Source organism: Geotrypetes seraphini, chromosome 9 (genome assembly GCF_902459505.1).
Source record: "Geotrypetes seraphini chromosome 9, aGeoSer1.1, whole genome shotgun sequence".
NCBI lineage: Eukaryota > Metazoa > Chordata > Amphibia > Gymnophiona > Dermophiidae > Geotrypetes > Geotrypetes seraphini.
Genome location: NC_047092.1, coordinates 25,316,424 through 25,329,767, shown reverse-complemented (window position 1 = coordinate 25,329,767; position 13,344 = coordinate 25,316,424). Strand labels below are relative to the sequence as shown.

Sequence of the window (13,344 nt, the reverse complement as noted above, 5' to 3'; positions counted from 1 at the left end):
TTAGTAGCATTATACTGCAGTGTAGATTGGTTTCTTCTAGAGGAGCTGAGATTTATCTAGGAACAATTTTTAAGCTTTAAAATTTTGCTTGAATGTTTAGTGGCAATGGAGTTCATATTGCCACTAAACATATTGGAAATAATGTCCAGTGAATGGAAGATGCTTGTATTAGTTTTGCTTCATGAATAATATAAGCCGTCATTTGCTTGTTTTTTTTCCCCTGTTGATTTACCTAATTTTTTATACTTCTTATAGTGTGTCCAGTGGGTTGATGATGCCAAACTTAATCAGCTACGTAGAGAAGGCATTCGATATGCCAGAATTCAGCTCTATCATGATGATATTTATTTTATTCCAAGAAATGTTGTCCACCAGTTCAAGACGGTTTCTGCTGTGTGCAGTTTGGCTTGGCATATCCGTCTCAAGATGTACCACCCAGAAGTGGCAACTTCTCGGAGCAATAGGGTGATCAGTACCTTGAGTGATCAGACCTCCAACGACTCTGTGTTTTCAGATATTCAACAATTTGTAAAACATGAACCACTTTCACCATTTAGGACTGGGGAAGACCCCAGGAATGTGTTTCTTCCTAAAGCAACGGCATTGCTTAAAATGGAGTGTCAGACCATTAGATCAAAGTCTGATCGCTTAGAAGAGAGAGTGTTCAAGACTGAGATGGACTTGAAATCTGAACTTAGTGGCAAAGAAGGCTCAAAAGATAACCCTAATTCCTATTCCATACATTTCACAAGTCAAGAGGACACAAGGCAACCTAGATTAACCAGTTCCTGCCTGCATGCACACAAAGAGGACTCCTTGTGCTAAAATTTGTAATTTGTACATACAATTTTAAATTCCTGTTTTGTTTTTTTTTAATTTCCCAGAGCAATTTTTTTTTAAATTTCCCAGAGCAAGGACATAACTTAAAGATTCATAAAAATATCTGCTGGACAAGCGTATGTCTTGTCTTTGAGTCTGTTACAGAAAACTTGTGTATGTAGCTTTGTAACATTCCTCAGTGCCTGTGCGTGACTGTGAAGATTAAAAGCACTTAGGGCCAGATGCACTGTAAACATTGCAGGTTTAACAGAAAGAAGTCTTTGAAATAATTTTTTTTGAGTTGTAGGTTTTAGAATAGAGCTGACATTAACATATATATTTTTTGTAAGATGAGCCAGAATTCTTTTTGACAATTCCAGGCTTTTCCATAGAGCTTATTTATACCAATTTTTTCATTTTAAATATGTCAGCGCTGTAGTGTAAATAGCTTTTTTAAAAATCTTTTTAGTGTGATTTATACTGAAAACATGAGCCACTTAATAAAGGTTCATAATTATGAAATTGTTTTATTTTTGGGTCTGTATAAAAAGAAAGAAAAAAGGAAATAAGTGTAGCAGTTTCACCTTTTGAACTTCAATCATTAGCATTTGCTGGTGTACCTTTGTTTTAGAAGAGGTTTTTGGAGAGCAGGGTATTTCACTCGGGATTTTTTTTTCTGTGATGAGCTGTTTAGTGACTATTTCTGACACAGTCACAAAGTGGAAAAACATGGTTGCTGAATAGAGCTGATAAGTTCTGTAAATGACGGGCCTGTTTATCTTGCAAATGTTGCACTGAAGAGTTGTCTATCCCCACATTTCATGACATCACCACAAAATGCTGCAGACCTAGCAGAGGACTTTTTTAAATAAGGTATTTCTTTTTGCAGTTACAGCAAACAATTAGGATGTTTTTTTTACTCTTTTGATTTAAATTCTTGAGGAAATGTATGAATTATAACACTCCTTATCAAGTCACTCCTGCTGTGAGTTGAAATAAATTGGAGAGTTGACCATTATCTGCTTCCTATTGCTGGCAGAGCATGAATGCATGCATCTAAACTGAACTCAGAAATGATAAGAAAGCTTAGGAAATAAACATATGGAGTTAAGTAAAAGAATAAGGAATAAACCCAGGCTGCTGATATAAAGGATTGTGCTGCTTTAAGGTTTAAACGTAACAATGATTCAGGTTTCAGATTCGGTGGAAGATTGTTTGTAGAAAAAGTTCACCACTGACCAGTCAGCATTTCATGGATTCCTAGCTTTCATTAAGCTCTGAAGTGTACAATGTGTTCTTTTTTTTTTTTTTTTCCTTCTCTCCTTCACCACCTTCACACACGTCCCTCAAATAGCTTAAAACTTGGCTGGTATGTAGTGCGTAATGTATGTTTCTTCCAGTGATGTGCAGCTTGCATTTTCTTTAAACAATCTTGGCATCAAGTTGATTTGCACATGGGGTAGGTGGAAGAGTCTGATAAGGGTTTAAGAGTACTGACGTAAAAAATATATTGTACCAAGTCAAGTGAGGACATAGGCATTAGAAGTTGTGCAAATACATCTGAATTCTCAACCATATTTATAAACCTGAACCTGTGGGTCCTGCTTAATAAATATGTCTCTTTTGTTTGGTTTTAATAACACATCTGAATTAGTATGTTGGGAGCCTATTATATTCCTTGTTAACTATCTGTGCCTTAATTTTATTTTTTTTATTTTTGTTCAGGCTAGTACCTCTTGAGAAGAGAAGTGGCCTATTTGCCCCTCCTCTCTGGGTGTTAATGTTCTCTTTTTTATTTTTGAAAGACTGAAGGTTTTGGAGGTTCTGATCACATTTCCCCACTCCTCTGTTTGCAGTGTGTTGTAATCACATTAAAGTGAGCAGCACTTCATTGCTAGGGGTTTTACTATAATATAAGATAAGGGTGGGCAACCAAATATGGCCCGCCATTGAATTTTATGCAGCCCCCAGGACTATGGGAAATAGACACAGATGATGTCATTATGTCAGAGTTTTGATGTTTCTAAACACTATTTTAGATTTTTTTTCAGAATGGCCACTCTAGCCGTTTGTTTTTATCAGTTTTTTGTTACATTTTTACTTATATTTATATATCACAGAAGGTCTATAGAGCTGAAACAAGTTCTACCATTACATAATGTTATGGTCCTTTAGGGGTATTACTGAGGTCCTCTTTGTATAAAGGTTGCCCATCCTTGGCATAAGAAAGATATTCGGCTTCAGCAGCTGAAGGTAGTGGTGCATATCGGAAGCATTGTTCCCTCTAAGCTGCGCAGGAATGTTGTACCTATGGTCCTGCCAGTGAGGGGCGCTGTTTCACTATCACATTTTCAAAAGTAAGGGACAGGCACTTTCTGCAGGATTCCAAAGAACTTGCCTATCCCTAGAGATTGAAAACAATATTGAAGTACCACCTCCCACTGGCAGCAATGCAGCTCAGCTCAAAGAGAACAATGATTAGAAGTCCATTTCAATTTGTGCTGTAAGTAGAAGGTTGTTTCAGTGCTATATATGGGGAATGATTTGGGGGACTGGGGATTTTTAGTATCTGGTTTGGCATGAAATTGACCCTATTCACTCCACAATTGACCCTATTCACTCCACAAAATCCACACATAAAGGAACAAAGAATTTGTGGAGAACTGATGTCCACGTTGATGGCTTTATTGAAACAAACAATTAATCCATATAAATACATCTAGGGCCGGAACCTCTAGAAACATATGGTCCATATGTTTCTAGAGGTTCCGGCCCTAGATGTATCTATGTGGATTAATTGTTTGTTTCAATAAAGCCATCAACTTGGACATTGATTCTCCACCAGTTCTTTGTTCCTTTTTAGTATGTTCTAGAGAACTGCCAGCAAAAACTTTCTAACAGCTGATGGTCTACTGCAGTGCCTTAGTGCTCAATTAAGTATTTGTATGTGAAATATAACTTTTCCTTCTATAAGTGGGGAGTCGTAACCATCCTCCAGGATTTCCCCATGTTAATATTGTTACTTTACCATGTGTACTAATAAGTTCTGCAGAGGCTCCATATGGTTAAAAAGGAGACAGTTCTCCAGAGTCTAATTCTTCCAGGGCTGTTACTTTTATTCTTTTGCCCAGAAGCTGTGAGCTCCACTTTCAGCACAAGGAGCAATAGTACAGGAGGCTAACAGTTAGCCTGGCTTCTACAATCTCCAATCTGATCTTTCCTAGCCACATAACGTAGTACGGAAGGCAGCACTAATAAAATGTATGCTAATGCCTTCCTGTTCCGCCTCTCTCTCCAACAACCAAAAAGAAAGTGTGTGTGGGCTATTTCAAGAGTAATGTGGGTAAGTATTAATTGTTCCAGATTTCCTTTTCATCTGTTATAATTTATTATCGATGAGAGTTAGGGGTGAAAACCCCAACCAATGCCTAATTACTTCTGAACTCCCAAAGACATGTTGTGGTCTGTTAAGCAAAAAGAGGTAAAATTGATATGTATGTGTATTGATCTTATCAATGGAGAGACCATATTGGAAATGACTGATAGCGAGCGGAGTGAGCATGTTGTTACCTAGTGGAAAAGCATATTCAACACAACTGATCAATTATTTACTGTAAGTGCAGCAAGTTTGTTAAACAAATAGTTGCACTGTAAGATTGTACCTACTTTTGTGTAATCTGTGTGTAGGTGTCCCCTGGGGCATAGTTTGGATGGAGCCGAGGCAAAGTTGCAACATATGCATATGTGTTATCAAATACATTTGTACACAGTGTTTGCACGCAGTTATACCTTCAGAACAGGTGCAAATTTGTGAGAGAAGCTGTGTGCTACAAGGGGGTCCATGGCATGAATCCATAAAACCTATGGGCCTTTAGAAAATAGGCATAAGTAAGTGCATTTTCTGACATTTCATAGTCTGTACTATTACAAAATTATCCCCACAGCCCCATGAGTAGAGCTTCAGCACTATACATGCTTCAGTAAGACACTGAAGAAAAGGCAATAATAGTTCATTTTTGACCAGGGCTTTAGTAATAGTCCAGTAGTAAGATATGAAATAGTGCTTTTGTTGGATGATCTTATACAGTAACTGCACCAACTGTTTTCCTGCACCTGATGAACAGGATTTCATTATCCTGATCCCTTCAGCATGTATGGATGATGTGCACAAAAATTTAGGTCAGGCTTGTCCAAGTTCAGTCCTTGAGGGCTGCAAGCAGAGTGGGTTTTCAGGATATCCCTAATAAATATGCATGAAAAAGATCTGTATATAATGGATAGAAACATGATGGCAGATAAAGGCCAAATGGCCCATCTAGTCTGCCCATCCTCAGTAACTATTATCTTTCTCTCTCCGAGAGATCCCACTTGCCTATCCCATGTAATTTACATGCAAATTTCTCATGCATATTCACTAGGGACCTCCTGAACACCTGGACTTTTTGCAGCCCTTGACTGAACTTGGGTAGGCCCGACTTGGATGGTGCTGTAAAGAGAACATCAAAATTTATGGTATCTGATGAATAACTGCTTACAGTTGTGCTTTTTAGTTCCTTCAGGAGAATTCTTCCGCATTTAATATCTACATAAAAACTAGTGTCACTTTAATTTTGTTAAAGAATGTGTCAAGTATAAGAACCATGACACAAATCTCCAGTAGCATTATATGTTCGGCTTTTCCTTTATGCTAAAGTGGGCAGTAAAGTAAATCTACCACTATAGATGTTATGTGTACGCTTCGCTTTAAAATAGTTGGAGATCGTACTCATTGTACACTAATCACAGGGTAGAGACAGAGAGTAAGGCGCAGTGGTTAAAGCTACAGCCTCAGCACCCTGAGGATGTGGCTCCATGTGACCCTGGGCAAGTCACTTAATCCCCCCATTGCCCCAGGGATATTAGATAGATTGAGCCCACCGGGACAGAAGGGAAAATGCTTGAAGTACCTGAATAAATTCATGTAAACTGTTCTGAGCTCCCTTTGGAGAACGGTATAGAAAATTGAATGAATAAATAAAGTGAAATGCGTGGTCGGTTGATCTTGATGGCTTTCTATCAGTATTGCAGCCATCAAGAGGGATAGTTCTATAAGAAGCTGCCTAGTTATAAACTGCAAGAAGTTGCTTAAATTGTGGCATTCTAGTCCTTGAATGGTGGAGGTGCAAAATTATTTTCTTCTAAACAACTCCGTGGGCTGTGTTTTGGCTGAAGTGCCTACATCAGGTGTCTAAATCAACAAAAACACCCCCCCCCCCAAATAAATAAATAAAAATTTGAAAAGAACATAAATTATATATGTTTACACAGGTTAAATTGCAAATATAGCACAATGTAGATGTTTGACCAGTCTAGTTATGTTTATATTAATATGTTTAATATAAGACAGATTGAGTCATAGAACATATAGCAAAATGGTTTATAACTATTTTAATCTTCAAAAATTAAAAACATTCTGTACATTTTAGTTTTTTTCTGTTCACTTCTTTACCATATATTTTTGTACGGACATAATACAATTTTAGTGGTTCGCTAAGGTTTTTAAGACACTATGTGATAACGTAGGATCTGCTGGATTGGTTCATTGAGAATATTGGGTGCTATACTAATTGCTCATTATCCCCTCCTTTTACAAAACCGGTAGCATGGTTTTTAGCGCCGGCCACGGCGGTAACAGCTTTGACGCTCATAGGAATTCTATGAGCATCAGAGCTGTTGCCGGTGCTAAATGCCGCCCTACTGTTTTGTGAAAAAAGAGGGGGGGGGTAGTATATTGCCTCCAGCTAATCTTCACTTTTCAAGATTTAAAATACAGTTAAAACATTTTGCTATAAATGTTTGCTATATATGTTTTATAATGATTTGGTTGTTGACTCATTTTTATTGTTTATATTTTGTACTGTTAAGCTTCTTGACCATATGCATTATGTCTAGTTACAGTTATACTAATTTACAGTGTGCTATATTTACAATTTATCTGTGTAGTCATTTGTAATTTGATTGACTTTTTAATGTTTTGTTGATTTAGATTCCTGATGCAGGCTGAAATGTGTCCCATGCGTGGTGAGTCATTTAGAATCCTCCCTTTTATGAAGCCGCATTAGGCTTTTTTTAATCACTGGCTGTGGCACTATTAGCTCTGACTCTCAGGAATTCTATGAGCGTGGGAGTTAATACTGCCGCAGCCAGTGACAATAAGAAAAAAAAAAAAAAAGCCTAACATGGCTTCGTAAAAGAGCGGGGGGGGGGGGGTTAATGGGTTTTGTGCACCATTGTGTGTGGGGTGAGATGTTGTTTTTTTTGGTGCCTTCACAGTTCATGATGCTATTGGTGAGATTTGGAGTTCTGTTTTATTGTTTTTAGTATTCTAGACCAGTGGTTTCCAACCCTGTTCTGGAGGACCACCAGGCCAATCGGGTTTTCAGGCTAGCCCTAATGAATATGCATGAGAGAGATTTGCATATGATGGAAGTGATAGGCATGCAAATTTGCTTCATGCATATTCATTAGGGCTAGCCTGAAAACCCGATTGGCCTGGTGTTCCTCCAGGACAGGGTTGGGAACCACTGGTATAGAATACTGCCTAAAGGAAAAGTATATGCATGTACTTTGTCTGTGAGTGTGCGCAAAGGCAAAGTTTTGGGTGGAATATGGGCAGGACACACAAGTTCATTGACCACTACAATTTAAGCATGTTCTAGGTATAGGCATTTACCCCAGCTATAGGCTGATGGTAAATGATCACACTTTATATTTAAGTGTGTGTCGGTTGCTTACACTAGAGCAGGGGTGTCAAAGTCCCTCCTCGAGGACTCAATCCAGTCGGGTTTTCAGGATTTCCCCAATGAATATGCATGAGATCTATTAGCATACAATGAAAGCAGTGCATGCAAAAAGATCTCATGCATATTCATTGGGGAAATCCTGAAAACCCGACTGGATTGTGGCCCTCAAGGAGGGACTTTGATACCCCTGCACTAGAGATAGCTTTTACAGGCACTTTATCCTAGCCAGTCGATAAACTATCCTGAATAGCCTTTTACAAATTGTCATTTGTATTTTGTGTGCAGAAGGCCTTTTGCAAAGTTACCCCATGTGTCAAGCAGGCGTGTAATTGTGTGTGACTTAGGTGTAGCTGGGGGGGGGGGGAGGAGTTTGGACAGCATATGCACAGATGATAAAATGATGTACCTATGTGCATACTTCAACTCCACACATTTATTCCACCTTCTGAGGTGGTGTTTAGTTTCCACAGCTTTCTGTGCAGAATAGGCCTGAAATTGGTGCCATAATATAGAATTACCCTCTCCACACCCACAGTTAAAGATGCTTTTGTGCTGGGAAGTGTGTGTTCCCCACAGATGAGACTCGTGGGTCTGACAAGTCTCTAATTTTCTTCCTGAGAAAAACCTTTTGATAAATTGGACCTTTTGGTGTCGCCAGTGAATGCAACTGTCAGGCCTGCTGCTGTTTCATCGCTTTTCTCTTAAATGTTTTGTACAAAAACAGCTTAGATTATTTTTCTACGCAGTCGCAATTATCCTACTATATATGCAGGACTTGCTTCCATATTGTCACCAAAATGATGTGTCAGACTAGTCAGTTCATTTAAATTCTCAAACTTAGTTACATATTCAGAATTTGTACATTATAAAAATGCTATCGCTAAGAAAATTGTTGCAAGTTAGAAAATAAGTTAAAATAATACACCAGATTATCTACAATATAAATAGAAATAATAGCAAAGCACCAAATGTTGAACATGTCTCTCTAATTTAAAATTGGAATGTACATCAATTCATTCAAAGACAGGAGCTACACCAGATGTTAACACGATTGGTCTGGAACTTTACACTTATATTTAATGAATATTAGTGGAATATGTATTGTATTTAATGTTGACAATATTTTTTTTAAATAAATAGCATTACCTTTCTTGGGTTCTTGGAAATTTATTTTTCCTATATTTGTTTGTCATTTCTTGCATTACTACTTTGATTCCCAAACTGTGGTTTGAGAGACCAGCTTGGGTTATGGAACCCCACTCTCAACCTCCACCATAACCTATACCAAGTAGTGGCAGTCAACATGGGGGCTAAGTCTATGCAGAGTCCTGGGGTCTGAGTGCACAGTAAAGACAATGTCCTGTGCTGACTGTTGCTACAACTACTGCATCTGCTGCCTTTATGGACAAGTAGGGGAAGGAAGAAGTAATTCATAAGAGGAAGGAGATTGAACATCGGCTATTATATTATCTGAGATCATGGGAAGTTTTGAGGAGTGCTGGTCTACATTGGGTCAATGGGCATTTTACTTGTTCATGTGATGCTGAATTGCTCTTTTGTCACCTGCAACATTTGGTGCAGATGTGACTATCTGCTGATGAAAAACAGCAGCCAGATAAAGGGGTTGGTTTATTGGCCACTAAATTTGAGTGGGTTAATAACCTGGTGTCTCAACCTACTGGGATTAAAATCCCAAGTGGGAGGCTTGAATCACTACTTATGAGTGTTATTTAACGTGACATGGAGAGGGTGGTTGATGCTTGGAATGCCCTCCAGAGGGAGATGGTGAAGACAAAAATGGTGATGGAATTTAAAAAAGGCTTGGGATGAACACACAGGATCTCTAATTTAGAAAATAAATTGTATAAAAAAACAAAACTTAAAAGGCGGCATGTGTGTTTACTGTGTCAAGTGGTACTTAGATGGCCTATGAAGAACTAAGAGCAGTATTGGGTTTGTTTCCCATCTATGGCAATTTAGTTTGGAATAGGCTGGAGAGGGCTTAGATCAGGGGTGTCAAAGTCCCTCCTCGAGGGCCGTAATCGTCGGGTTTTCAGGATTTCCCCAATGAATATGCATTGAAAGCAGTGCATGCACATAGATCTCATGCATATTCATTGGGGAAATCCTGAAAACCCGACTGGATTCCGGCCCTCGAGGACCGACTTTGACACCTGTGGCTTAGATAGAAACACCAGTAATTTGGAAAGGGAGGACAGTGCCAGGCAGACTTCTATGATTTGTGTCCTAAAAATAAGATAGATGGTTTGGATAAGCTAGAGTGGACTTTGACGGCAACTCCAGTAGTTGGACCTCAGGATAGTGCTGGGTGGACTTCTATGGTCTATGTCCCAGAAATGTCAAAGAAAGACTTGACTGTGACTGTTGGGCAGATTGCATAGACAGTTCAGGTCTTTATCTGCCATCATTTATAATATTACTCCATGAAATATTCAGTTCTTTATTAAGAAATGTTCACATATTGATGTCAAATCTTTTTTTTTTTTAAATCTCTGGAAAAGAAAGTGAAGTAATGGCAAGTACTTGAGAGAGTCCAAAGGAGAGCAACGAAACTGGTAAAAGGGCTGGAACACTGCCCATACGCCGAGAGGTTGGATAGGCTGGGGCTCTTCTCTCTGGAAAAAAGGAGGCTCAGGGGAGATATGATAAAGACCTTCAAGATCATGAGGGGCATAGAGAGGGTGGATAGGGACAGATTCTTCAGACTGAGGGGGACAACAGGTACAAGGGGGCATTCGGAGAAACTGAAGGGAGATAGGTTCAAAACAAATGCAAGGAAGTTTTTCTTCACCCAAAGGGTCGTGAACACTTGGAATGCGCTACCGGAGGAAGTGATCAGGCAGAGTACGGTACATGGATTCAAACAGGGATTGGACGGATTCCTGAGGGATAAAGGGATCGTGGGATACTGAGAGAGGTACTGGGATGTAACACAAGTATAGAAAGCTAACCATGTAATAAATATAGAAAGCCAACAAGGTCGTGCATGAGCAAGACCGGAGGGTGAGGACTTTGATGGGAAGATAGGACTTTAATGAGAAACCAAGGTGGCAAGGGGCCCCTTCTGGTGATTCAGACAGGCTGACCTGTTTGGGCCGTCGCGGGAGCGGACTGCTTGGCAGGATGGACCTATGGTCTGACCCGGCGGAGGCACTGCTTATGTTCTTATGTTAAGTAAACAAAAAATCTTCCTTGATTTACTCATGAAACAAAAGATATCCATAAAAATGTGTACCCTTTGGCTGAATTAACTGCAGTGAGATGCTACTTGTAGCCATCTACTAGTCTCTGACATTGGTCTGAGGAAAGTTTGGCCCACTCCTCAATGCAGAATTCTTTCAGCTGTGAGATGTTTGAGGGATTTCTTGCATGTACAGCCCGTTTCAAATCACCACACAGCATCTCAATAGGATTAAGATCAGGGTTTTGACTTGGCCATTCCAGGACTCTCCATTTTTTAGTTTTCAACTTGGTGGATTTACTTATGTTTTGGGTCATTGTTGTGTTGCAGGGTCCAGTTCCGCTTCAGCTTAATTTTCTTAGATGGTCTCACATGTTCCTCAAGCCCCCTCTGCTACATGGTGGATTTTATGATGGTGAGCTGGCCAGGTCCTGCTGCAGCAAAGCATCCACAAACCATGACACTTCCACCTCCATGCTTCACAGTTGGTATGAGGTTCTTTTTCAGGAATGCTGTATTTGATATATGCCAAACATGTCCTCTTTTCTGGCGTCCAAATAATTCAATTTTAGACTCATCTGTCCTGGTGTTTGTCTATATTCTCACTGGCGACTTGATGTTTGTCTTAGAGAGCAAAGGTTTCCTCCTTTCACACCTCCCATGCAAGTTAAATTTATGTCTCTTTCTGATTGTAGAGGGATGCATTTTCACATCAACAGTAGCAAGAGCCTGCTGTAGGTCCCATGATGACATTTTAGGGTTTTCAGAGACTTCTTTTAGCATTTTGCAGTCTGCTCTGGTGGTCAACTTGCTTGGATGACCAGACCTGGGCATGTTGACAGTTGTTTGGAAAGTCCTCCACTTATACACACTTTTCCGGATCAGGGAATGGCTAATGTTAGATTCTCAAGATTTTTTTAAAATCCCTTACTAGATTTATAAGCTGCTACAATCTTCTTTCTGAAGGCCTCAGACAGCTCTTTTGATCTCACCATGATGTTCACTCTTATGGCAGCAGTCATGAGAACACCAAACTAATTGAGGTTTAAGTAGGGCAAACATCCTTCAAAATATTGAGTAACAATGTTCTAATCCTTTTGAGCCACTTTAAGTGGAAGGATATGTGGGGGTGTCCTAATTTATTCCTCAAAATACACATTTTTGTGGATCTTTTTTTTCATGAGTAAATCAAGGAACATTTTTTGTTGTTTACCTGCAACTACATCACTTTCTTTTTCAGAGATAAATTTTTAAAAAAATTCAACATCGATATGGGAACATTTCTTAAGAAAGAACTGAATATTCATGGGGTGTCCTAATTTTTTCATGTGACTGTAGATGTGGAAGAGGATATTTTAAAGAAGTTCCTCAATTTAATCTGAAAGCTATATAGAGCCAGAATGGAAGAAAATCTGTCGCTTAGTTTGAGCAAGAATGTTTAACTTTTGCTTAAAATAAATGGCTTTGCTGTTTACCTGATCAAATCTAATCTTTCAGAATCAAAATTTATTTCCTTCAGTATGTTTACATCATGCCAATCAACATCTTGGTGGATAAGAACCCTTCCCCCCCAAAAAAATAAAATTAGCAATGCAGCCTGACAATCAAAGCCAATGAACAGTATCTATATGGGAAAAAGCTTTTATATACTTACCTTTTGTCTCATGTTATTAGCAGTGTTTGCTGACTGTTTCTAGCTCATAACATTAGAGGTAGCTGCTATGTCTAATAGCATTAAAGAGGCTAGATCGGTGGTCTTCATTAATTTTTAAGCTGGGACCACTTTTGATTCTAATGAGCTGCCCAGTATCCATGTGAAGCCATGACACTGCTTGACCAGTGTGTGTCGGTAGTCCCCATAGCCAACTTTCAAACTTAATCAGTGCATTTCCAAATGTGTTCTCTTGTCTATTCAGAAATGCCATCTTCTTTTCCCTTTCTGGCCTGAGCCTGAGTAGAGAGGCAAAGTAGCAGAAAAAATAACCAGAAAGCCAATGCGAGACATCAGCTATCTCTGGGGGCTGCCATTGGCCCCCAAGCCTTATATTGAAGAACACTGTACTAGATTGTCTACCTATTGTGAAACTACAACCATTTATAGGCTACCACCTTGTATGCTACTGCTGGTAAAGAGATGCAGACTGGATCATAAAGCACATCTGCAAGTAAGGTTACCCCAGACTTCAGGGACTCAAGAACTCCTGGGCCCATTTCAAGAGAGACCAGGCCACATCACAGGGGCTTGAATTCCCATTGTTATGGAAGCAAGCAGCTGCTCTACCTACAATCATGGGCACCATTTAGGGCCAAAACCCCTTCTGGGATATTAGTCATAGCTGTGACCAGGGCATCTTTTAAGCAGGTGGAATAACCTGTCCAGGTTCTGATGATAGAGCCTGCCCAAGGCCTTGATACTTTCTGGCATATCCCACCTGGCCAAAACCATTTGGGTGAGAGAACTACATAACAGGAAAGCTTTGGGTAGCATCTGAAGCCCCTCAGTGATAGGGTCAGCCTAGGATGCCCTCACAGTCAAGTAGG

At 39.5% G+C, this 13,344-nt stretch overlaps 1 protein-coding gene across 4 annotated transcripts in view; it reads left to right on the top strand.

The window, feature by feature from the left end:
- The window catches only part of RSBN1L (round spermatid basic protein 1 like), an 83,695-nt gene extending 81,858 nt beyond the window's left edge, over positions 1–1,837 (top strand). For all 4 annotated transcript variants that reach the window (XM_033958939.1, XM_033958937.1, XM_033958938.1 and 1 more), the window contains one exon: positions 256–1,837. In XM_033958939.1, the coding sequence (XP_033814830.1) occupies positions 256–825 (570 nt within the window). In that variant the 3' untranslated portion in view covers positions 826–1,837. The remainder of the gene's footprint in view (positions 1–255) is intronic.
- Positions 1,838–13,344: the final 11,507 nt, after the last annotated feature.